The 27,256-nt window shown below is 40.5% G+C and overlaps 1 protein-coding gene across 2 annotated transcripts in view; it reads left to right on the forward strand.

Moving 5' to 3' along the window:
• The window catches only part of MRVI1 (murine retrovirus integration site 1 homolog), a 289,447-nt gene that overhangs the window by 240,399 nt on the left and 21,792 nt on the right, over window positions 1-27,256 (forward strand). For both annotated transcript variants that reach the window (XM_019519582.1, XM_019519583.1), the window contains 8 exons: window positions 1,558-1,635; window positions 2,086-2,135; window positions 2,855-2,896; window positions 4,816-5,415; window positions 11,315-11,393; window positions 15,752-15,869; window positions 19,864-19,894; window positions 21,623-21,763. In XM_019519582.1, coding sequence (XP_019375127.1) covers window positions 1,558-1,635; window positions 2,086-2,135; window positions 2,855-2,896; window positions 4,816-5,415; window positions 11,315-11,393; window positions 15,752-15,869; window positions 19,864-19,894; window positions 21,623-21,763 — 1,139 coding nt within the window. The remainder of the gene's footprint in view (window positions 1-1,557; window positions 1,636-2,085; window positions 2,136-2,854; window positions 2,897-4,815; window positions 5,416-11,314; window positions 11,394-15,751; window positions 15,870-19,863; window positions 19,895-21,622; window positions 21,764-27,256) is intronic.

The raw sequence follows: 27,256 nt of genomic DNA on the forward strand, positions 1-27,256 counted from the left end.
AAGTATCATGAGTTAGAGACGTACTGAACCCAATAGACATTCATCTGTTGAGTGGGGGGCACTCCAGCAGCCACCCAGGAGGCTGCCAAATGGAACTGCACTGCCTCACAGCCCCGCCGTCCCACCTATTTGCCTCAGCTGGCGTACTGGGGGGAGCTGAGCCAGGCCCTTTCCCCCACCCCCTACCCAGGCCCCTTGACAGCAGCAGCATGCAGCTGCTGGCTCTGCTTTGCCATGGCCAGAGCTGGGGGGGGGGAAGGGGGGTTGGAGTGGGGGAAGTGAGCCCCCCTCACCCTAATCCCCTACCCATCCCCTTCCCTCTCCTGCTGCATAGGGTGGAGACTCTCTCCTCTCTGTGACAGCTCTGGGGGCAGGGCTGGGCAGCAAAGGCACATGGGATGTAGGCAGAATCATCCATGCTTAACCCTCACGGAGAACCTGAACAGAAGTTCCCTAAGGGGTTCTGCTCTAGAGTGCCACCAGTTGATTTAAAGAGAGTTATGTTTTTGCATGATTAGCCTTTTTTAAATTGCTAGGCAGCCATGAACATGTTATATCATGGCTGTACAGCACTTTCAGGGGCCTCATCTCTCAAAAAAAAAAATGTAACTTGTGTAAGCACCCTAGGAAGTTTATCTATTTTCAGTAAACTGATAAACGTTAGTCCTTTCTTCATGTATATCCACATCCACTTTTCTTTCTCTGAGTTGCAGTGGAGCCCTTCTGAAGACAAAGTAAGGATTTTGTACCAGAGAGCCCGCTAGAAAATTAGGATTTGAGAGTGATATATAGCCCTCTTAAGAATTTGTCTGGCAATTGCTTTGATTTTTTTAAGAATACTATCTTCTGTTCCCCTAATACATGGGTGCTCAACTTTCACCCCAAGGGCCAGATCCAGCCCAGGGCACCATGTCATCTGGCCTGTGGGGTTACCCATAGTTCTAGAAATTTGGAGGCTGCCAAATCTCCAAACCCATGATAAACCCCAAGCCCTGTGCATGGGATCCAGCACCCAATTACACTGTGCAAGACTGGACAGGGGCTGTGCCAGACCCTAGGTTCCGATCTTAGTGTGGAGGGCTGGGAGGGAGTGTAGCTGGGTCCTGGCACGTGAAAGGTGGGAAGTGGCAGCACTGGACTTCTGAGACCAAATTCTTTCAAGCAAAGGTTGGGAGGGAGGGGTACTGGGTCCCTGGGACCCAATCCCAGTTTGTGGGGGCAGGAAGGGGCAGTGCTGGGCTCCTGGGACCCAGTCCCAGCACCCGGAGCAGGGTGTGGCTGGTACGAGGCCTCAGGACCTAATCTGCCCTGCAGACCAGCCCCATACTACTCATCTGGCCCATGGAACCAAAAGGTTGAGCACCACTGCTCTAATACATTGTAGTAAACCAAAATAATTTGTTAAGACTTGAAAATGCTTTGGCCAAGAATGTTGCCATCTATTGATTATAGCACTATAGCATTGTTTGCTTTCTTTTATCTGAATGAAAGACTAAGAAATAATGAGATAATTGCAAGAATTATTAAATAAGTTTTTGTTTTTTCATTTTAATGAAGCAGTTTCCCCCACATGTAGTCCAAGAGTTTCACCTGTATCATCTCGGAACAACTCACTCACTCTTCCAGTCCCAGCAGGTAAAATCCTATGTATATTTTTCTTACAAAGCCAAAATACATTTCCTTCCATTGAGAAGTAGGTAGTATTCATAAATTAAAAACATAGTCTTCTTGATAATACCAAAGCTCAAGAATGGCCACATTAAATTAAGAAAAGTTTATTCTATTTTATAGTCTTTCATTTTATGTCTGTAACATATTGTCTTTACCAATTGTGGAGCTTTGGTGTAATATTTAATGCCCTTTCTCTGACTGTGTTTGGAGATGAATGGGCAAATGGACTTTCCATTTTCTCCCTAAACTACAATTATATGGATTTTAATGCTTAAATAGCAAATTTTCAGTGTTGTGCTTTTGGTACTGTTTCCCAAATTTTCATGTAAAATACGATAGTTAGCCATTACAATAATACAGTTTTCAAACAAAACATAAACAATCAGATGTCATCATATATTTTGATTATTCTAGGCCCTGATATATGTACAGCTGCTGGTGTTGGATCAGTGTCTCCACTGCAGGTATGAGTGAACTGTACATGCTAGAAAAATGCACTGCTTTCATTTTTTTGGGAAAGTTATAGCCTTTATGAATCTAAAGAATTGTGACTAAAGGCTAGATTATACATGGTATAATGATGTTTTGAAACATGAAGTAATAGAGAGGTACTGGAAGAACCAGTCAAAATCAAAAGGGCAGAGGAATTATCCTGGCAGTTTTCAATACATGAGTCTAATTAATTTCTACCTCAATTTATATGAAATTAAAATAATAAATAATAAGTATTAAGGCTGCTGACAGATTGGGGGGGTGCACTTTACATTCATCTCAGCGTTCCCCCACACCAAGTACAGCACATACCCGGAAGAGGAACTGCATCAATTTGACCTGGTTTGCCCAACATCTGTATAGATCACATGTTTCAGTGGGGCTTTTTCACTTTTATCTAATAGCTGATTGAATCAGGTCACTGGAAGCCGGGTCAAACTGACACAGTTCCCCTTCCAGTAAAGCGCTGGGTTTGTTTGTTTTTTCCACATCTGTCAGCAGCCTTTGAGATTACGTTAAGATTACTCCATTTAAGCATTGCAATAAAAATGAGAGATTAAAATATCATCTCAGAATATCTCCAGGATAGCAGAGCTAAATGCAGTATTCATTGTGTGTATATGTAGATGTGTGTGTGTGTGTATATATAAAGCAAATGTGATTTTTTTTTCTTCTTTTTTCTTTTTATTAGAATAACAAAATTATAAAAGAGGATGAAGGGCAATCTGCAGAAGTAAGCACTTAATACAGTATCTCATGAAAATCTTCCTCTTGAATTTAAACTAAGATAAAAATGTTATTGTGTGGCTTTGAAATCAGGTAAACCATTTTAAACAAAATGAAATGATAAATAGTACTGAACTGAAGATACTACAAAGGACCATCTGAAGTACTGGAGGGAAAATGGTTGCATCCAGCCTACAGATCCAGTCTTGCAAAAATTTGTAGTCCAGTACATCTTTCCTCACATAAGTAGTCTCACTGATTTTAGCATTTAGCACCATATTGTAATGTGATACAGTTACACACATACGAGTTAAGGGGAAGTAAGACTTCTGAACACATCTCTGCCTGTGCACAGTCTCACTGGTATTCCCTACATCTTCACTGGACCACTGTGGAGACAGAAAGGGACATATGCCTTGAGCTCTCTTTTCCCTCTGTTCTCCCTCTTACCCCAGGCATAAAGGTAGGGAGAAGGCAGAACTTTGACTTGAACCAACCTCCCCAACACATGAGCCAGCAAAGCTGGTAGTTGCCCAAGGGGTAGGGAAGTAAAAGGGTTGGAAGAAATCTATTTCCTTTGGGAGCAGGAGAAGAATACAGAAGATAATGTAGTTTAACTGAGACATCAGAGCATGGAAAAAGGTCAAGTATAAGTCTTGATGATCAGAAAGATGAAATAAACATTGGCAATGGATTTTGCAAAGGAAATTTCCTAATGAGAAGTTGCAAATAGAGCAGAGAGAAATAATAGGTACCTGGGAAAATGAGAAATATCAGGGGGAGGAGCTATCATGTATGCTTAATTAAGGAGGGAAATGTAGGTTTATGCATTGGGAATTGGGGTAATAATAGAAACCATACACTTGACAAAAGGAAGACTCATGGAAAGTAATGATTTCCATGAAAGGTATTGAAGTAAATGTGGGAAACCTTAGATCAAACTCAATGAAATTTTTGCCTAAGTTTCATTCCTGCTTCAGGTACAGATGAGGTGTTCAGTTTTCATTGACCATCAGTAAGCCTCAAGGCTAGGGACAGACATTATACATAAACCAGTTTAAGCAATCAGAAACTGATTTAAACCTGTAATAAAGCATAAATTCAGTGCACATAAACCAGTTTAAAAATGGCTCAAACTGGTTTAAGATAAACATGGTTGAATGTAGTATCAGACTGAACTGATTTGGTCAAACCAGTTTATGCAGTGTCTGAGCCAGACCCCTTCCTGGTTTAAGTTAAACCAGAGTGCCCCAGCATCCCAGATGCTTTGCAGCCCTGGGCTGGGCTGGGCTGGGCTGGGCTGTCTGTGGAGCAGAGCAAGGTTGGCCCCGCCCCTTTCCATTCTAGCCAGAGCACTATCACTGCTCTGGCTGGCTGAGGCTTCCACCTGCCCCTCCCCCCCTCCACTGGCTGCTTAAGCAGGGATTCCCCCTCCCGCTCCCCTCCCATGGCAGGGACCCCAGGACAGGGACCAGGCATTTGGCTATGCCCCCTCCCCTCCTCCATGCTAGCTACTTCTGAGAGGTGTCTGTGTGGGTCTCCAAGTTCACTGGAACAAAGGGTAGACAGCTAGTGGCTTGCAAATGCAAATGAACCCTGCAGATAAGAAGAGCTTGAAACTAATGAGAGAGATGTTTGCTTTTGTAGGGCTTGATGGGCTGATGAACTTGGTTCTTACGTTATCATTCACATTAGTTTAACCTACAAAAATTGAATCAATTCAGGCTCAGGCTTTTTGAATGTGTCTGCCCGTAGCCGAAATGCACATGTCTTTCTTGTGCCTTTGGAAAACTTCCTCTCTGCTTGCAGGTCATTTAGAAACAAATAATAGTGATAGTAGAAATGGTCCTTTACTTTGAGAGTCCAACTTTATTTAACTTAGTGCATTTGTTTCCCTATGCTTTTATATGTATTCTTTTCTTTCAGAATGCTGCAAAAGGATTAAGTGATCAAAAACAGAATGATCAAAGAAAGGTTTCTCAGGGAAGGTTGGTTTCTCGTTCCACTGGTTTTGAAAACTCCAAAGAGAAACTCTCTGAACAAAAAGAAAATTTTGATCCACTTAAGCGTATGGATAATTTACCCAAACCCTCCCCTTCAAGTAGTGATGCTGGCAAAACACTTACCACTTGTGCAGGTGCTTGTGAAAATGTACGTGGAAAACCATTCCTTAAGAAATCAAAAGAAAATGACTTTCCTTTAAGAACACATGTCCAAGGACCGGGAATAGTTGCTATGGATCCAAAGTCAAAAAGTTCTGTGCCAGAACTGGTGGACCCTAAAATTACTTGTAAACCAGAACCTAAAGTGTGTGTAATGTCCCCTCCTCTGCTACGAGCTGTATCGTGGGATAGTACAGAACCAGGACATAAAGAAAAAGCACTTTTTAAATTACCGTCTGAAGAAGATAAAACTTTTGCCATTGGTAATAAATCCAGCAATCAGTTAACTAAAGCAACAGCATTCAAAGACCTCCAAATACAGGTTCAGCCCATTCGAATGCAGAAACTGACGAAGCTCAGAGAGGTGAGTCTTAAGATATAACTCCAGTCTAGGATTTTGTAATGTTCTAGCATTGTACATAATGTGAATTGCTGTTCATGTGCATCAGAAAATAACATCATCGGTTCTTAATTCTAGTCTACTATGTTGTAGCAGACTACATTGTAGTAACTCTAGTCTTGTAGTAGACTAAGCAAAAAATAATTTTGTTCCTCTCAAAGATGGAATTGAGAATATTGGATAGAAAAGCATATGAAAACAATCTTATGTGTTCATCTGAAAACAATCTTTTGTGTTGTTCATGCATTGAACCATATGAAAACAATCTTATTTGTTCATTTTTTAATATTTGTCATACCAGAATATCAGACTCTACTAGATTTGATATTGGCTTGAGGACTAGTGTTGTTCATCTAATTGTTCATTTGCTAGAACTGTTTTAGTAAGTGTTGGACTCCTGACACTCTGAGATGCAGGCACTTGATTTGAGCAAAAGACATTGCAAGTGACACTCACATTGTTATTAATAGAACATGCCTGCTTAACATTTCAGCCATTTTAAAAACAGAGACCTGAACCAAAGACCTCTGATGTTAGTATAAAATGTATTTACTTCTGTGTTGTTGAATTAACCTATTTGTTAGATTTGACTATTATTAAGCTGATTAGCAATATTTCTAAATAGTTCTACTAGAAAAGTAACATTATCATATGGTATGTAACTATTATTTGTGCCAGGAAATGAATCTACTAAAAGCAACAGTTTATTGCTTTTAGGTTTAGTGTATTTACAGTCAACTTTTCTTATTTTATCTTTCACATTTTTATAATTACAGGAAAGCTTGTTCTAAAATTACAGGAAAAAACAGAAAATTTAACTTAATTTAAAATAACATTTTATTTTGCTTTTGTGTTTTTAATGAACACCATGTGCATTGATTAGAGATTGAGATTTCCATAGAAAAAGTCCATAGTTTTTAGTTCCAAACAAACCATGATCTCTCCACAAGACATATATTGCTGTTATATACTCATTTTTTGTCTCTAAGAAACAATTTAATGGGAAAATATATATAATGTCAATGCAGAAGAAATATTAATTGTTTTCTTTACTAGAAAGGTGAACATAAAACATAGTGGCACTTCAGTTTCAGATTTTATACATGACACGTAAACAGGAAGAAGCTGATTAACTGTCTTGTCATTTCTGAGCAATACTTGGGAGTAAAATGATCTGTTTTAAACTCTAAGCAGATTTTTTAGATCCAAAAAGCTTTCCTTCCTGAGGATGTATCAACTAACATTATCTTTAAAAAACTGCTTTAAAGTGTTACTTATACTCTTATGTTTCCTTTTCTTCCCTCTCCTGTGCTTTCCTGCTTTTCCAGAACTTCTCTCACAACATGGCACATATTGATCACTGGCATACATAGAAGTTGTTGAGTGCAGACTGAGAACTATGTATGGCCCTGGAACAGATCCAGGCAGGGGTGCAATGGTCAAGTCGTACCCCTTTTCTACTGTTTAGCACATGTGCCAGGGGCTCCAATTTCCTTGTAGGTCTGGATGTCTGAGTCCCCTACAGAGTCCTTGCAGGAAATGAGCACAGATCATAGGGGGTGCTGTTTGGGGGGGAGGCCCAGCTGGAGCCCCTGAGCTGGCAGGGAACACCTGGAGGGACCAGGCAGGGAGCAGGAAGGAAGGATCTACCTGCTGTCATCACCGCTGACCATGGTTGACCTAGTGGCAGAGGGAACCCCAGGGCTGCTTCTGCCTCACTCCAGCCAGTCAGCAGGGGACAGCATGGCTGAAGACAACAGCAATAGCAGCCCCCCCCTTTCTGCACTCAGAGGCATAATTTGCAGTGTTGGCTTCCTGGACATTGGGAGTGGGTAGGTTTGCAGCCAACACCTAAGGGGCCAGTTGCATCTGCTGCATATCCTTTTCAAAATCCTAGATCTACCCATGTATGGACCCAGAAACAGGTCTAGAATTTCACAAATGGGTGTGCAGTTGCAGGGACTAGTGTTGTAGGGGTGGCTTCAGCCCCACTCCAGGCCTTCTTCCCCTGCTCCCCACAGTGGGAAAGTAACTCCGTTTCTCACCTGAATTTTCAAATTCCTTGGTGTGTTAGAGCAAGAGTCTCCCAGGCAAAAGGCATTCAAAGGATAATGCCAGACTTACAGGGCCAAGTTCTTCCATGATGCAATGTTGCTGACCTCACTAGAATTAAACAAAGGATGAATTTGGCCTCTTAAGTCTAAAAGTAAATCTGGTTGTTACCTCAGTATTTCTCTATAAGTTAGGTCTTGACTTTCTGATTTTTATATGTTCTTTTTCAAAATAATAGAATCACAGAATCATAGAAAATGAGGGTTGGAAGGAAACTCAGAAGGTCATCTAGTCCAACCCCCTGTGCAAAGCAGGGCCATCCCCAACTAGATCATCCCAGGCAAAGCTTTGTCTAGCCGGGTTTTGAAAACCTCCAAGGATGGAGCTTCCACCACCTCTCTGGGTACCCTGTTCCAGTGTTTCACTACCTTTCCAGTGAGAAGTTCTTCCTAATATCTAACATAAACTTCCCTTGCTACAACTTGAGACCATTGCTCCTTGTTCTGTCATCTGCCACCACTGAGAGCAGTCCTGCTCCATCCTCTTTCAAACCCCACTTCAGCTAGTTGAAGGCTACTATCAAATACCCACTCAGTCTTCTCTTCTGTAGAATAAATAAGCCCGGTTCCCTCAGTCTTTCCTCATAAGTCATGTGCCCCAACCCCTTCACCATTTTTGTTGCCCTCCGCTGGATTCTCCAATTTATCCACATTGTTTTTGTAGTGGGAGGCCCAAAACTGAACACAGTACTCCAGATGCAGTCTCACCAATGCTGAATAGAGGGGAATAATCACTTCACTTGATCTGCTGGCAACACACCTGCCAATGCAACCCAGTATGCTGTTAGCCTGCTTGGCAACAAGGACACACTGCTGACTCATATTCAGCTTATTGTCCATTGTCACCCCCAGGTCCTTTTCTGCAGAGCTGCTGCTCAGCCAGTCAGCCCCCAGCCTGTACTGGTGGATGGGATTATTCCATCCTAAGTGCAGGACTTTGCACTTCTCCTTGTTGGACCTTGTGAAATTCCTTTTGGCCCAATCCTTCAATTTGTTTAGGTCACCCTGAATCCTTGCACTACCCTCCAGCGTACCTGCTACTCCCCCCAGCTTGATGCCATCTGCAGACTTGCTGAGGGTGCACTTTTACCCATCTTCAAGATCATTGATGAAGACATTGAACAAAACTGGCCCTAGGACTGACCCCTGGGGCACTCCACTTGATACTGGCTGCCCATTAGACATCAAGCCATTGATTACTACTCTCTGAACCCAATGCTCCAGCCAGTTTTCTATCCATCTTACAGTCCATTCATCCAAACTATACTTCCTTAGCTTGGCTGCAGGAGTGTTGTGGGAGACTGTATCAAAAGCCTCACTAAAATCAAGGTACACTACAGCCACTTGTTTCCCCCCATCCACAGTCAGTCACCTTGTCATAGAAGGCAGTCGGTTGGTCAGGCATGACTTGTCCTTGGTGAATCCATGCTCACTGTTCCCAGTCACCCTTTTCTTCTCCAAGTGCTTAGAAATTGATTCCTTGAGGATCTGCTCCATGATTTTTCCTGGTACTGAGGTGAGGCTGAGCAGTCTATAGTGCCCTAGATCCGCCTTCTTCCCTTTCCTAAATATGGGCACTCTTTGCCCTTTTCCAGTCATCTGGGAGTTCTCCTGATCACCATGAGTTTTCAAAGATGATGGTCAGTGGCTCTGCAATCACAGCAGCCAACTCCCTCAGCGCCCTCGGGTTTATCCCATCCGGCCCTATGACTTGTACACATCCAGCTTTTCTAAGTAGTCCCTAACCTGTTCTTTCACCACTGAGGGCTACTTTCCTCCTCCCCAAACTGTGCTGCCTGGTGCAGTAGTCTGGGAGCTGACCTTGCCTGTTAAGACTGAGGCAAAAAAGGCATTGAGCACTTCAGCCTTTTCTGGATCCTCTGTCACAAGGCTGTCTTCCCCATTCAGTAGGGACCCACACTTTCCCTGATTCTCCTCTTGCTACTGACATACTTGTAGAAACCCTTCTTGTTACCCTTCACATCCCTTGCTAGATGCAACTCCAATGGCTTTGGCCTTCCCGACTTCATCCCTGCATGCCTGAGCAATACTCTTATACTTCTCCCTAGTTGTTTGTCCATGTTTCTACTTTTTATAAGCTTTGTTTTTGTGATTTAGTTTACTGAAGAGTTCCCTACTAAGCCAAGCTGGTCTCCTGCCATACTTGCTAGTCTTCCTGCACGTCAGGATGGTTTGTTCCTGCACTCTCAGTAAAGCTTCTTTAAAGTAGAGCCAGCTATCCTGGGCCCCTCTCCCCTTCAGACTGACTTCCCAGAGGATCCTGCCTATCAGTTCCCTGAGGGAGTTGAAGTCTGCTTTTCTGAAGTCCAGGGTCCTTACTCTGCTGCTCTCCTTTCTTCCTCTCCTTGGGCTTCTGAACGCTATCATCTCGTGGTCAGGTGGAAATGATTGCTCAGGTGGGATGAAATGTAATAGTTAGGCACCCACAAATTGGTATACATAAATTGTACCAAGGTCCCTAACACTATAGAGGAGATGAATGAAACGCGTGACTTCTAATAGCAATAACCTAGTCAGATCTTGTTACAGATCCTCAGCAGTTAATATGCAAGATGAACACAGTGTTAATATAAAAGAGACTCGCAAATTTTAAAGGAGACTATTTCACTCTATAGTATTATTTAGAACTGACAAGATAGTTACTCAATTTTTTCCTGTTTACATACTTTAAGATATAAAAATATGTGCTGGAAATCCAGTTTCCTTAAAAAGGCACTTGAATCCTCTGATGGTGAATGCCATACTGATGACAAATCCTAAATAACATTAAATTTAAAAGAAATAGATATAGTAGCTGGAACTATAAATCAACATATGAAATATTATTCAGGTTACAGGAGATTAATTTTAGTTTTAACAGAGATCTCTCTCTCTCGCAAAAAAAAGTGTTTATGAATTTTAAATGCACTTGGGAAAAGAATGTTATCAACTCTTTTTTATATACAAAGTTTAATCCCTTTTTTTTTTGCTTTACAAGTTTCCAACTTGGGAGGTATAGTGGCACCAATGTGTGCAGTAACAGTGAGAAGCATTGGCTTACAATAGTAGCATCGTTTCTGGAGTAACTGACTGGACACTGTGATAGAAACTTAGTTGAATATGCTTTTCTGAGTTTTCTGTCCTTTACTACTGAGGCACTACATTCCTCTTGATTTAACAAAATCTAGATTTTTTTTCTTTGTTTTCTCCATTTGCAGAGAGAATTGAACCTCATTGGTTGTTATTAATAAACACATTTTGCAAATCTTAAATTGCATTGAGCTGCCACAGTGGGTGACCATGAATTTACATTGAAGACTACTTAATCTGGGTATCTGATAATTAAAATGAATTTAATATTTGAGTGATGTTGTAGCTGTGACTGTCCAGGAATTATGCAAGAAGCAAGGATTTTTTGGGTGATATCTCTTATTGAACCAACTGCATTGTTGGGATAAAGTTAGATGAGCTTTCAAATGCACGACTGCCTTGCATTCAAAAGCTTGCCTAACTTTTTCCCAACCATGCAGCTCGTTCAGTAAAAGATACAATCTCAAAATATCCTTCCTTTTGATACCATTTTATACTTGAATTTCAAAGTCATTTAATTTAATGTGGCTACAAATAATATTAACATGTACAGATGTGTATTCCATAAATATAGTTTTCAAAATTAGTTTCCACTGTTCTGTGATATTTAACTTGAGCCTTTTTATTATGTTATATAGAAACACTTACATTTTTCTCAACAGGAACATATTCTGTTGCGAAATCAAAACTTAGTTGGACTTAAACTGCCTGACCTTAGTGAAGCAGCTGAACAGGAAAGAGGTGCAGTATCATGAATGCTTTTTAAAATTCTTCTAATATGAAAGAAACTGTCCTGTAGGTACTCTTCTATAAGAACAGTTATGTTTCTCTGAAGCATCAATATGTTCCCCTAAATGGGGGCTTGCTACTGAGCAGGTTCATTTCATAGTGGGGTCCTGCAGGGATCAGTTCTTGACTATCTGCTATTTAACATTTTTCCCCATGGTCTGGAAGAAAATATAATATCATCAAAAACATTTAGAGGAGTTACAAATAATAACTGATAAGACGCAATCTGAAGTCTTTCTAAATTGGACCAGAAAAGTACTATGGGTTTCAGTGAGGCCAAATATAAAGTCCACACATCTATAAACAGGGCATGTAGGCTGTACAAATAGGGGAAGCATGTTGGATAATTATGAATGTGAGCTCGCAGTGTGAGGCTGGGCTGATCTGGCTCTTGGATAAACAGGATATAAAATTGAAGCGGGGCGTTTGTTACCAACATATTTGGTACTTGGTACTATGGCAACTATGACTGGAATACTGTCCCCAGTACTAATGTCTACAATTCAAAAAGGGTGTTAACAAAAATTCACAAAAGAGCCAGGAGAAATAAAGCTGTGCAAAATCAGCTGGATAATGAAAGATTCACAAGCTTAGTCTATTTATAACAATATCAAATGCCTAGAAATGAAGTTAGATGAATTAAGACTATGGACAACAAGACCTGTTGATACTGAGGGAAATTAACCTTTGAAACAGTTTACCAAGGGTTGTGGTAAACTCGGCAACAATGGAAATTCTTAAATATACATTGAATGTTTTTCTAAAAGATACTCCGTAGTTCAAACAGGAATTCTGGGAAGTCTGCTTAGGCTGGAAATTGAACTAAATGACCACAGGGTTATTACCTGGCCTTATAATTTGTATGAGAGTAAAAATGAGAGAAGCTTAATTCATGCTCACTTGGAGTTTGATACAAAACTTCTGAAATAATTCTACTGACTTCATCATTTCATACATCTTAAGGCTTGAACAGATCAACTAGTATGTTCTCTTACGTAACACAGACCACAGAATTTCACCCAATAATTCTCCATCAAGTACATAGAGCTTATCTTTTAAAAATTATAGAGTTCAAATGACAGGAAATCTACCTCATCTCTAAATTAAGTTGTTCCAGAAATGAATTATCCAAATCCTTAAACTAGATGTAGCTTCCCAAGAATCTCAACTGGAAGCAGATTTTCCAGACTGACTCATTCTCTGAGCACTATCCAATTTTTCAACATCTCTTTTGAAGGGAAAGCCCATAGGATGATATCTTATCCTCATAGAAGTCATTAGCAAAGTTCCTATTAGCATTAGTAGAGCTAGTATTCCATCTTAAAAGAGGCCTTGGAGGCTTGAGACATAGGTGAACCAGTATACTCATGTTACCTTTCTGTATCATGATGTTTGAGGTGATTGTATGGTGAGAAGCTTTTTAAACAAACAGGTAATTTGCTCTTGCCTCAAGAAGGGTGATAAAGCATATGAACTCCATGGGGCTCCTTGATATATACAAGGATGAAAAAACAAATATTAGTAATAGCACAATGAAGGATAAGACTGGTGGTTTCAATGACGGATTTTTAAGGTTGGTCACTCACTAAATCCGTATCTAAATTCTTTACAGTTTGTTTTTCAGTTTTCATTGAGTTGAAAGGGAGTTGTTGGGTGCTCAGAACCTGTGGAAATCAGACAATTTTTATTTAGGAACTTGAAATACAGGTATAAATAACTAATATTGGGCATCCAGGTTAGTGAATATTAACCTAAATATTTGTAGTTCATGTTAATATATAACTACTAATAGAAGAACAAATCTAATTAAAAAAACCATGGGAAGGCAGCTTAGCTGCAGGAAGTTTCTGGGGGAAAAAAATCCATGGAGAACTTTCTGCCCACATTATTCTGCCCAGGGAACTATGTGGCTTACTCTTCTCCCCAAACCTAGCAGATCTCCTGTGATCTGTTAGAGGTTGGATCCAGGTGAGCAGAGATTCCATTTATCCACCACTGTCCTGCTTATAGTGTCTTGGGGTATGATTTCTTTGGAGCTATCCTGTCATGGACTTCCCACGGCGGCTGCTGCTCTGGAATCTCCATTTTGGGCCATGCTCCGCAGAAAAGATGCATCTTCAGCCTCCATTATTATTATTTATTTATTTATTATTTATTTATTTATTTATTTCCAGCATTCTTGGGTGGAGACTGATGCATCTCATCCCTAATCAGCACAGTCCCCACATCTCCCCCTGACATGGATTAAGCCTAATGACTTCCTAAAAAGGCAGAGCAAGAAGATTCAGTAAAGCAGGGGAGAACTGTCCTCTGTTCCTTTACCCTCAGTTCAGTTACACAGGAAAACAGTTGAGATATTCTTTTAAGAACTGATATGAACTACAGAATCATGGGAAATTGCATCATAGTACCTGCAACCTGAATAAAACTGCAGTCAAAGGCACAACTTTTTCTCCCATCCTACTCTGCAATTATTTTAAGGGGATCTTGCATGTGGTAGCATTAGTGGGCCTAGTTTTTTTGGCCTGACTTAGTATATTATATATTCCTTATTTTCAAGCAAACCCACATTTGTAGCCTGATTATGATTATTGTCTTTAAAATCTTACATGTGGCTTTGGGAGGAACACATTTTTAAATTCTAAGAACTATTTTGCATAAGACTATGGTAAATGTTCAGCTAACATATAAAGAGTCAGTCACATTTACAGACTGACTCCTTGACCTCACTGGGAAAAGCAGCAAGGACTAGAATTCTTTGTTAAGGAGCCTCTCATTTCCTTGCATTGTAATGAATGCATCTAATGTTTTTTCATGGGGGTAATATTTTACCTAAGCCATATAGCAATAACCAAGCTGCTGACAGTTTCCCATGCTATGAATCATGCAAGCTGTGTCTATCATGTTATATTATCAGTGCCAAGTTGTCTCTATCATCTTGGGTTATATAGTAAACACTGTTTTGCAACCACATATATGTTAAATAAATAAGTGGACCCAGTAGATTGAAGACACTGTGTTGCTGGGCTGGCTCATAGTCTGAGGGGAAGTACACAATAGTGCTGAGGTATGCCCTGGACTTTTTAAATGTTAAAGAGATGCAGAAAACAAGAAGTAAATATTTAATCTGCTACATAATGGAAAGACAATCTACTTCCATTAAGCTTCTTTTACTTGGAGGATTACTATTAACATATTTTTTTTTAAAAGAAACAGAGCTTTTTCTAACATATTTTCCAAGCCCAAGGTGTCTGTTAAAGAAGAAGATTCTACCCAGCAAAAGTGAACATGAGTCCTCAGGTTTTTACTGCTGGATTTTCCAGAACGTCGGTGTATTGTAGAAACAAGGCTAACCTTGCAGTTATTACCATCGAAATAGTCACAAATCAGTGTTAGAATCATGATGTGTTTGCTGAACAAGAAGGAAGACTTTGGTAGACCTTGGTGAGGGAGGCAGCAAGGGATTCTTGGTATTAGGAAATCATGTGACCACTATTTCAGCACAATAATATATTGAAATTCACTTAAAGCCATGTCTTGGTCCTAGTGAAGAAACTGAAAATATATGGCTACAATTCAGTGTCACTCTTCCAAGCTGCACTGAATGAACTTGGAGTTCAAAAGAGGTGGCTATAATATATCCATCAGGCTTTTGGGGGAAAGGAAGAGTGAAGCTATAGGTTATGGTGACTTTGTTTATGTCAGCAGCCTGGAACAAAACATTTGATAAATGACAGTAAAGTTGACCCCCATTGGAACAAGATACAAAACATAACTGCAAAAATTCCAAACTGATATTACTGTTAAAACTAGAAGGTAAAATATTGGGTTCAGTGTACAGTAGTCTACCTATTCTTGTTCAATTTTTGCATTTCTAGAGTACTTATTGGAAAAGAATCACTGTTCCATGTGCGTTCAGAGGTTCTGTGACCTACCAAAATATTCGTTATTTCATTCCTTTCACTCGACAGATTAATCTTTGGAATCATTATTTTTTCATATATGAGTATAATAAATATAATAATTACGAGATTGATGATAAATAAGTATATGGGACAAAGGAAGTGCCCATTTTCAAGATGCAGAAACTAAAAGCAGGATTTTCAGAAGTGCTCAGTATAAGCCCAGGGCTTATTTAAGACAGTGGTAAAACGTCCACTGTCTTAAATAAGAGCAGAGTTAGGTCAATATTGAACAGTTCTGAAAATTCCATTCCATTTGCCCAGGGTGGCTGATTTCCTAATTATCATATGACTTTTGAAAGCAACTTAATGGTAAAAAGTTTATTTTTTTTGTGGAATTCCCCTTAGGCTCTTCACCTGTACCTTCCCCAACTGAGGAAGATGCAAAGAATAGCTCTGATGTCATGCCTAGCATTCCTGATATCCTGCTGCGAAAACTCCGTGTGCATAAATCTCTTCCAGGAAGGTAAAATCTACTACAGTCATGCTCAATCTTTGTAGACTCAAGGCACCCCTCATTGGACTCATGGTACCCCTTGAAAAATGCCAGCTCTTAGCTCTCACTCATTTTTACTATGAAAAAATAGACCAATTCTTTTATTAGAAGGAATTCAGAAAGACCATAACAGGTCAGAAAGGTTTTTGACACTATAGATTCCTATTTGAAATCCCTGGGTGCAACCAGACAAGCATGTATGTGCTTTTGAGGCACTGCTAAATGCTCACAATGCATGTCAAAATGTTCTCCACACAGCATATTTGCAGGGTGGAGCCAAAATTAGATACCAGGACTGCATGATCTGTACATGTATCTGGTACCAGGATATCAGATACACCAGTATCTTAAAAAAATGGTGTAAAAAAAAAAAAGCAGGGTGGTGCATGTGGTTGCAGAATGTACCATCCAAAATCACAGCCTTGCTGGTAAGAGCCATGCTCCAGTTGCTGGCCAGGCTCCATGTGCCCAAGTCACCACCATTGCAGTTCCAGGATGCTCCCAATAACGCTGTTGAAGCTAGCCCAGGTGCTGGCCCTGGCCTTCCCTACCTCACACAGGGCAATTTTCCATGCACCAGAGCACGCATGCAGAGGCTTTCCCTGGGGACAAGTAGCTGCTATTTGTCCCCAGGGAAACACATGTATGCACTCATCTGGATGCGCCCTTTGAATTTATCTTGTGGATCACGTGTAGGTGTTTGCACAGCTAAGAGTGCTAAAATTATGTGGCATCTTTAAAAGCAACTCATGGTACCCCAGAGTGCCATGGTACCCTGGCTGAGAAGCACTGCCTTAATAGGTGAATCAGGACAGCATCCGCTGAAAATACGCTAATTGCTTCCATCAAACTACCTTTGAACAATTCTGCACATGTATGAGATCTGTACCCAGAGTTTTCTGTATTACTATTGTTGGAAAGAGGATCTGCAGCTGTATCTTATTTATAGTGTAGTATTTTTAAAAAGTATAGCTCTCTAATTTTCAGACACAAACACAGAGAACACCTTTTTAAAGAATAATTTCAAATGTATAAATCCATGAATGTCTTATAAACATGATTTGAAACCTACAGATATGTTCCTTATGCAGATTGTACACAGATCTGTTAGCTCTCATGGTTTTTTTCCCCCCCCCACCTGAAGCAACAGACATAAACAAGTACTAGAAATGTTAATTTTTTGAAAGAAGTAATATTGTCAGATCAGATTGTTCTTGCCCTGGTAAAATCTGGGCAAGGAAAATTCTGCAGAGATCCCCTATGCAACTTTTCCCTTTCCTCTTGATAATTGCTCCAGGCACTGGAGTTTGCCAGTGTGCAGATTGTCTGCAAGGCCTGTCCACAAAATCCACATGTTTCAAGGAGTATGCGAGTGTCCAGAGTTCTTGACACAGAGATCCTGTACCTCTGCCACACAGGTCTGGAGTAGCTCCTTTTGTCTTCCCACTTCAGGTCATGGCTGCCCCACTCTTCCTTCTAAAGGAGAAGGAGCGTGTCTACCACATACAGTGCTCTAGGAAAAAAACTAATTATAGAAACTTAGGGCTGAAAGAGGCCTCAGAAAACCATGTAGTCCATCCACCTGTTCTAAGGCAGAACCAAGGATACTGAGACCACCCCTGGGAGAGATTTGTCTATAGTTTTTCTTAAAATCAATTTTTGTTAATTTCTTGAGCTCTGTGCCACCCAATCTTGACGTGCTTTTTTTATATGCTGTGATTTTAACAGCGGGGTTTTTGTTTAGTTTTAAAAAAAAAATCCATAACCTGAAACTATCTCACTAAAATTGTGTGTCCTAAACAGTACGTACACTCAGTGAAGCAAACACTCTTGTGAAATGTTCATTCACTACATGGCTTCCTCAATAGGCAACAGCTGTACAGGAATGCATGTTTTGTGCTACTGTACTCTTTAGACACTGAACAAATAATGATATCTAGTGAATTAACTAACCGAATCTCAAAGTTTTTTACATACATTGTATATAAATCGAGTAAGAATCATCTCTCTTATACAGAGAGGTAGGCAGAGGCATAGTGCAGGGCAGTGGCAGAACGGCCAAAGAACACCACAACTCGCTGGGCGGGCAGGTGGGCCACACACACACTCCAGCTGGCGTCCCTCCACCCCCCCTCCCAACCTCCCTGTCATTACACCACTGGTGCAGGGCAGACTTATCCAAAATCACACCATGAACCAGCAGCATCAAGCCAGTTGTCCTAACTGTTCTAAAATCATTACAAACACTCTCCATCCCAGTTAGACTACTCAAAGAACCAGTTTCATCCTGGTTCATGTGGGGGTGCACCAAGGATGAATTTGACCTAACAGAAGTTTTTGCATAAACTACAGTGATTTTTAGCAACAGTACAACTGTACCATAAGACATCTTTATACCATACATGTAATTGCTGTGTAATTATGTGTAACAATCCATGTTATATGTGTATATATGTTTGTATGTACAGTTTGTGTGTGCATGTGGTACTGATCATGAAACATGCACTGTGTACAAGCTTCATATAAGTGAATCTTTTATTTAGCAAGTGATGCAGTTGCAGCTGCAAGAGACTCTTATTTATATTCAGTTAGATAATAAAGACAAAAGCAATTTCGTACCTTAAAACAAAATAACTGACTTTGCATATCTGGTAACTACTTAGCAAGGGGAACTTCACTTTTCATAAAAACAGTCTTCTACCAGAAAGTACATCCAGGCCATTGAATGAATGCAGAAATGACCTTTGCACCCTTATTGTAAGTGTGTTGGAGTCTCCCAGCCCAAATGAAGGAAGTGCTATTTCCTGGTCATTTTATCATTATTCACTTTGTTTTGTTGTACTGTCCTATAACACTGGCAGATGCTTACACGGTACTCACCTTATTTTGGAAAAAAAAAGAGAAGTCAGCTCTACACCAATACAGGAAATGAAAAAGCCTTTACTTTGAATACAAAAGTCGAGTGACAGAACAATAAATGAACATTATTAAAATATAACCTGGCGCATATCAAACACTGAACTTGCCAAGCAGCAGACATCTGCTCAGAATAACAATTAGTAATAAGACTACTCTAGCAAGAACTGTTTCTTTCCCATATGATAGGACATATTGATCTCTTCTACTCTACATACGAATGCTACCCCACCCTTTCCAAAAATACTGGACGTTCTAAACTGTCCTGTCTGGGATTAACATTTCACTGAAAAAGAGAATAATAATTCAACCTGCTGGGCAGTGTGTTTTACCCATAAAATGCACAACAGGCAGGCCAATCACTTCTTTCATCCTTAGCTATGATGCAAGTAAAAGTAGTACTGGTACTCCTTTCAGACATTGTCTGTTTTGCTCACTTACATAAGGGTTGTGGGTCCTATTTACCAGTGACATCTTCCTGAACGTACATTTTAGGGGATGGACCAAAACCAGAACCTCCAAACTAAAATCCAAAGGAATGAGGGTAGGAAGAGGACTTCAAATTTTGACATTCTTCAGATCGGGAAATGCTACTATGCTTTTGGTTCCAGGTCAGATCTAAAACCAGCATGGGTTCATTTTCTTGTTCAGCTACAAGTGAAATTCATAAGAATAGTCAATGATCACAGTACAGTTTCTTTGCTACTGCCAGTGCAGTAACAATAAGACCTGGAATACTTTATGTGCATCAGTCTCTATATTAATTTGATTTGCTTATCTATATAGACTTTCATACTATCCTCATCATGTCATCTGAGTCCTATATAGGCACTAAAGACTGGTACTGATCCCGACACATTCAGCTATTACCAATCTCAAAAGCTTCTCCCTTGCTTTTTCCTTCCATATTCATGGTTCCACAATATGCCACCACTACACATTTTTGAGTCATATGTAACACTATACAGAATTTTAAAGCAATCTTAGTTTAATTTTAACAAAAAACATCATTTTGAAAAATGTACTAAATGCTATGTTTTTGTTACAGCCCCCCTGCACTTACTGAAAAAGAAGTTGAGGTAAGTCTGTTGCTAAACTCACAGATTTTTAAAGCCACAAAAGATACCTTTATAATTATCTGTTCTGGCCTCTTGCATAACATGATGTAACTTTTGGCTGAACAAGAAATTATAGAAAACAGTCTGTCCTGATTTTAAAATTTCAAGCAACAAAGAATTAATCACATCCTTTGGTAAATTGCTTCAATGATTGATTGACATTACAGTTAAAAGCCTGTGCCTTCTTTCAAATTTGAATTTGTCATGAAAACTTCATAGCTGTCCGTAATTCAGGTTGTGTTCTTAATTCTACTTTCCATTTTGTATATAAAATTATTTTTTTATCATGGTAGTACAATGTTTTGTATGCTATGTTGTATTGCATCCTTTTTAACATATAGTTGCTTTATTGAACTAGGAGGATCTCTGGTCTGTTACAGAATCATTTACCAGTTGTATATGTACTAAGTTGGAGCATGGTGCTGACCTCATCACCTCCTTATGGTGCTGAGGTTAAAGAAACAGTGGAGCCCTGCCTCCGCTGCTCCCATGGACCTCAGTGGCCTGAAAACTGGGCACATTTTGGGCTGCAAACATGAATACCCCCAAACATAAGATGGATACATTTGGATAACACAAGCCTAAATTTTAGACTGCTTATTATAATGGGGGAAATATTTTGCCTGAAACCTTTTTTTTTAAAGAAGAAAAAGGTAGTTTTAGATCAACTATAGCATTTAATTAATTTGTATTAATCTTAGCAATTGTTCTGGTCAAAAAACAACCTTAAAAATGCTCTGAAAAAAATGGTTGGTATTTGTAAATTAAGTTATTTCAATATGAGTCTTTTAATGCAATGTTTCATTTTAAATTTATTTTTGTTTTTATTTAAAATTAGTAAAACTCTCAAACTCAATCATGATTGATTGATTGATTTGGGGTTAAATTAAATGTTTTGTTTCCAGTCCAAGTTTTTTTTTCATTAGCCTTTCACACCCCAAAAATTGAAAAATTTCATTTCATGTCAACTAGAAATAATTTTCTGGAACTGCTGATAAAGTGAAAATAATTTATTTACACAGCTCTACTACTAGTGGCTTATTATAACTAATCAAGTAGAGATGGAGTTGCTACTTAATACTTCTCAGTATCAGCCCTAGCCTATCTAAAATTTAGGGATCAGAAATTGAGAGTAATTTTTAAAAATGTGAATTAAATCATTTAAACATGTCACAAATATTAATACATCAAATGAAAAATAATATTCAAACACTGGTTCAACAGAATAAAGTGTAACAGTAAATCATTTTTAGTGACTGCTATTGCTAGTAAAATATTTCCAGTAAATGATGAGTTCATTTCTGGATTTCCTTTGCACACTGTCTGTTAAAAGACCTTGGGGACACTTGGGGAAAGTCCAGTGATATGGTATAGACCTATTGTGACTCCAGTACTTTCGGCTGGCTTTCTTCATTGTGTATGTCAAGCTATGTCATGAAGTTTCAAAAAATTCTCAAGAAATGAAAAAAGCCACCACATTTATTACAACTATTCTAAACGAACAAGTGAAAAGATAACCTTTGCAGGTGATACTCATTTTAAGGTATTTTCAACTTGATACTACAGTCCTTACTTGGGTACAAGTACCTACTAAGGTCAGACAAACAACTTTTCGTAATTTTTTTGTAAGAATTAAAGCTTGTATAATACAGGCACATCTACAAATGCTGTTTCTTTTACACCCAACAGAATGTATTTGTACAACTTTCCTTGGCTTTTAGAAATGATAGCTACACCTTGGAATCTAGAATTAATCAGGCAGAGAGAGAGAGGAATCTTACTGAGGAGGACACTGAGAAGGAACTGGAAAACTTTAAAGCAGCTATTACGGTAAGAAGAAAAAATAAATTTTCCTCTCTCTCTTTCTCACGGAATAGAAGCACAACATATTTATAATGTAGTCAGCCTTAATGTTGGTGTAAAGAATGAGCAGAGGTAAGACATACAGTGCTAGACCTGTGTAATTTTCTTGCATTCAGTGTAAAAATGCCCTAGGTGAAACTGTGGTAAACTGTACTGTTTTACATGTTGTGTGTCTACAGTGTGTCCAAAAGTAGCCATTTGAACAGTTTGCTTCCTACTTAATGACAGGGTGCTATAATCAGAGATTACCCGAGCAGGGTGCGAGGCCCAGGGCAAATCAGCCTGCGTGGGGCCCCACCCCCAGACACGAGGAAGTCAGCAGCGGATTCGGTGACAGGGAGGGGGGTGCCAAGTGGCCGGATGTGAAGCCAGTAGCAGCACCGAGTTGCCGCGACGCTCCACCCGGCTCCGTGGGGCCCCACAAAGCGCAGAACCTGGGGTAGTTGCCCTGATTTACCCCCACCTAGGGACAGCCCTGGCTATAATAGCAGGCTATTGCATGTAGCTATCCTGGGACAGCAGCTCATCTGTCTCACTATATCAGTGTACAAAAACAATGTAAGGACAAAAATGTGAACGTGTCATGTATGGGCCCTCAGTGACACTGATAAGACCTCACTGACATCAGTTATGCTCACTAATACTAGGTGTGAATTTTATTCAGAAACATTGGTTTTGCTCCCTTTCACCATAATTTCACCATAACAATATTACCGGTCAAAATCAGAGAAGGATGCCTGGGCTTCATTACCTGGAGCAAGGTTATGTTCAGTTGAAATGCAATCATCTGAAGCTCATCACTGGGGAGTTGGCGAGGGGAGGGGGAAGTCAGCTATTGTGCCAGTCTGTCAGAAGGTGCAACATATGCACGTATGCTTTTCTACACAAGTGAGTCAGTCTAACGAGAAGAGTTTGCCTTCTCTCCTACCAGAGTGCTGGGATAAGTTTGCAGAGGGGATAGGGGGATGTTAAAGGAAGCTGAGTTGTGTTTGTGATCTGTAGGTTGTGGTATACATCATAGGATGTCTGGTTTTCCCTTGCTTCTGGGCTTGTAGGTCAACACATGGGGGCAGGAAAGAATATTTTCCCCTCCTGTTGCTACAGGTGTCAAGGTTTTCTTTTGTCTTCCTCAGAAGCATTGGGTATTGGCTGCAGCCAAGCCTGGGAAGTTTGACAGAGGTGTGCCAGTGCCCCTTCTTAAAAAACCCACAGGTTCCTGGCTACAGGGTCTTGCTCTTTCAATCAATCAATCAAAATAAAATAACCCGCAATTGGCATGAACTGTGAGAGTTTTTGTCGTCTTCTCCATCAGAGGGGCACAGTCCTTTTCTTTGGATCTCTGGAATGTGTTCAACAACTGTGCCTTGTTGAATCAACTGTACCTGTTCGAGAGAGTTTTTCATAAGTTTTTAAGAATAGCTTATCTAAGATGGCTTAGATAAGAATGATTCTGCCTTGAACAGGGGGTGTACTAGATCACCTCCTTGAGGTCCCTTCCAACTTACTCTTCACCACCAGTCTTCAGAACAGTAAATTTGTTGAGACAGGGTTGGACTTTCTTGTCACTCAGTAATGAACCTAACTAGACAATTTAGATAAGATGTTGAAAGAAGTTCAAGGTCTTGTCGCAGGGCACAAAGGTGCCCTGCTCCTAGAGGGGCAGAGGCTGCCTGGGAAGAGGCCCAGAGAGACAGACAGAAGCCCAGGTGCAGGTTGCCAGGGCAACAAGCCAGAGGGTAAATTAGCCTGCACCTGCACATGGTCAGCTGACTGGAAGGGGCAGGGTCTGGCTCATATATAAACCCCAGGACCAGGCCCAGAGAGGGCAGTTCCCTGCCAGCAGCCAAGGGGGAAGGAGCTCTCCCAGAGCAAGCAAAGGGGAGAGGCCTGTCCACAGAAGCAGCTTCCAATATTGTTAAGGGATGGAGCATTCCCCGGTAGGGTTTGTCTGAGGGTATAGCTGAGTGGCTTGAATTTATGTTACAGCCAGGGGCTTGCGTTTTGTTTATTGTTGTATAAAACCGGTGGCTTGGGTGAGGCTGTTAGGGGATGGAGGAGGCCTCATAGGGGACCCACTGCAGCATGGGGACCCCAGCACCAGAGAGGGTGCAGCATTTGGGGTGCACTGACCCCAGTGCCAGAGAGGGTGCAGCACTTTGCAGGGCATGGAACAAGACAGGGCGGCGGACAGCCCAAGCACCAGTGAGGCGCCAAGTGAGACAGAGCAGTGGAGAGCCCAGGGAGAACAAGGGGGGCAAATTATAACAAGGCCCACACTGAACAATGTCAGTTCCATCTGCGAGGCTTGGGGCGTGGTAAAGGGGTGGTTGGAGCCCAAAAGGGTAGGGTGCCCCAAAACACCCATTGCAAAACAGGACCCACAAGGGGTCCAGGAGCCCACAGGGTCAGACAGTACAGTAAACTGTGTCCAAGAGGACGTAAAGACAGCCTCCCTACTATATATATTTTCCATCAAAGACGTGGCGCACGAGAATTGAGGGTGCCCATTGGGCCAAGTTGGCACGCTAAGGGGCCTTGGGAGATCACGGCCATCCTGCAGGACCCCATCCCGTGACAATTCTCTCGTTCAGAGTCTTGAAGCTTATGGCTTAAAGTAAAAGCCCTATTTGGTTGTGTTAGAAAGAGTCACAGAAAGGAAAATGTTAAGCTTTCAAAGGAGAGGTGCAAGTGGTCACTTCGTAAAAATAAAAGATCAGCCAGGGAAACTTCCTTGTTTCTCACCTAACTTTCATGATGGCTGTTCTCTCTGCCTTTCATTGAAACTTTTGTCAGCAATCAACAGCCACCTTTCTTGTGTAGCTCTTACAACTTTCTTGGGATTATGTAATAGAAATACTAAATAGTTTTGAAATGTTTTAGTTTACAATATACTGCTCTTTTTGTGCTACAAGATACCTAAGAGCTATAATGCTGGTTATAATACCAGCTATATTACATCAATGGTTATGTTAGAATAAGGTGCTGATATGGCCTTGATAAATTATTAAAAGGTCATAGGACAAGATTCATTCATTTTGCTTTTCAAGCATGGCAAACTTACGAAATTGAAGGATACAGTTAAGCAAGGACGCTGTTTACATTTTTTTCATTGGAATATCAAAACTGAATTTAAAGATTATGTGTACTTAAAACACTGGGGACATCTTGCTATTCCTTCCCTATTCTTGGCTGTTTAGAGAGCTGTAAGTAAGGAAAGATGATCTCTTAGATTTCATTTCTTTATTTATAATAATCTTTTGTATACATTCACATTTTTAGCTGGTATTAGAGCATGTTAAAATGCAATCTATTAGTCAGCTGTATTAATGCATATTTTGGTTTAAAATCACTTATTAAAGAGAGAAACTAAGAACAGTGTTACCATAGAAGAAAGACAGCTAACTTTTCCATCCTCACCCCACATCATGGGGCACAATTTGGCTCATAAACCAATAACATAATATGCAACCTGAGGCAGTGCACAAGTTGTAATTTTAAGATATTAACATTTTACCATGAGCACATCACACAAGGAAGCAAATTAAAAAGTGACTAACCTATCTGAGAGTTCCTGCATTGCACAAGGGCCATATGAGGGCCTACCCTGCGCCTGATGAACTGGTAGGAAGTTACCAATTCATTTCTGTATGAACAGATCCATAGTGTCTGCCTTCATCATAATATGGCTAACCCTGATGATTTCCATGTGCCTTGTGATAGTTGAAACCCCAGCTGCCAAAGACAGCTGAATGTATAAGAGTCACTTTAGAAAATTGCAAAATTTTATGCCTAGATCAAGGGGCCCACAGGGCTCCCTAGAGGTCTAGATATGTGGCCATGCAAAAGTGGTGATACTAAATCTCCAGATCTGTAGAAAGCCCCAGGCCTTGACTGAGCACCGGATCAGGTACCCAATCCCAGCATGCAGGGTCAGGTGAGGGTATTGCCAAGCCCCAGGGCCCAATCCCAGTGTGTAGGGGACAGGTGGGGGTGGTGACTGGCCCCTGGGACCCAACCCCAGTGCACAGGGATGGGAGGGGGTGGTGCTGGGACCCCAGGACCCCATGTTGGCAGAAGGGGTGGTGTTGGGCCCTCAAAGCCCAATCACAATGCATGGGGGGTGGGAGGCAGCAGTGCTGGGCCTCATGGACCCAGTCCCAGGGCATGGGGGGTGGGAGGGGGAAGCACTGGGCCCCAGGGCCCAATTCCAAAGCAAACAGGATGAGGAGGGAGCGGTACCAGGTGCCAGGGCTCAGTTCAGCCAGCAGATAGGCCTTGTGACACTCATCTGGTTTGTGGGGCCAAAAACTTGAGCACCACTGGTCTAGATCATTCCAGAGATAATTTTGAAAATTTGACTTAAATGTAACCTAGTATCTTAAAGGCCAGACTACAACTTAAAAAGTCAGGAGTTTTTTTTTTTTTTTTTTTTTTTTTAAATCTCCTGATTCAGTCTCCAGATTCTTATAGGCCTGACTCATCATAGTTGAATGGTTGGTTTGGGCAATACAGGCAATCCTCTACTTACAATTTTTCAAGTTACAATGTTTCGCACTTAATACGTTTATAAATTGGCACTGTTTCAACTTTATGACGTCAGTTTTGACCTTACAACGCTTGATCCAATGCAATGCCACACCAGTGAACAAGTTCGCTGCGTTGCTCATCTCCCTGGAGAACTTCTATCCAAACTTCCTTGGACACTTTCTTTAAGAAAGCAGAAAAGACTCCAGAAAAACCTGCAGCCAAGACTCCTGAGAAGACTCCAGCCAAGAGCCCTTCAAAAAGTCCAGCAAAGTCGCCTCAAAGAAGTCCTTCCAAATCAATATGATTGCTATTTACAATATAAATACATTAATGTAGCTATATTACTCATCTATAATTGATCGAGTACAAAATTCTGGGATATTTTTGGTGAAAACAAGGTATCGGGCCTTGGTTCAAGAACCAATCCCCCATTCATAACATTGTTTCATATGAGAAAATTTGTTCAGAGTTACGATGTTTCGACTTAAGATGCAGTTTTTAGGAACCAATTGTGTCATAAGTCCGAGGACTGCCTGTACTGTAAATGGTTCACTAGAAGGAATAGTTTAGGTGGTTTTTTTCAACTTTAAATAAATAAACAAATGATAAACTATAAATAAAATCTGAATTGCAGGGGCTTGTTTATTTCTCATTCAAAGTGTCTTCTATTGGCCTGCAGTCTTGTAGTGTTTGAACATGCTAGCAACCTAGTACATAGGAATTGTTGTTGCTGTTGTTTAGATTTATATTCTGCTCTATCTAGAGAGGTTGGTATCTAACATCACAAAGTCTGGGTCAAGATTTCAGCAGCCCTGCAGCATGAGGGTATAAGGTCATTCTCATGTAAACAATGTTTAAAAAAAATTAAAGATTATCATAAATAACTGTACTAATAAAGAAAACAGCCTTTCACAAAGGCCCCAGTTCCAGAAA

This window comes from Gavialis gangeticus, unplaced genomic scaffold, assembly GCF_001723915.1.
Source record: "Gavialis gangeticus isolate Ggan-Ray unplaced genomic scaffold, GavGan_comp1, whole genome shotgun sequence".
NCBI classification, from domain to species: domain Eukaryota; kingdom Metazoa; phylum Chordata; order Crocodylia; family Gavialidae; genus Gavialis; species Gavialis gangeticus.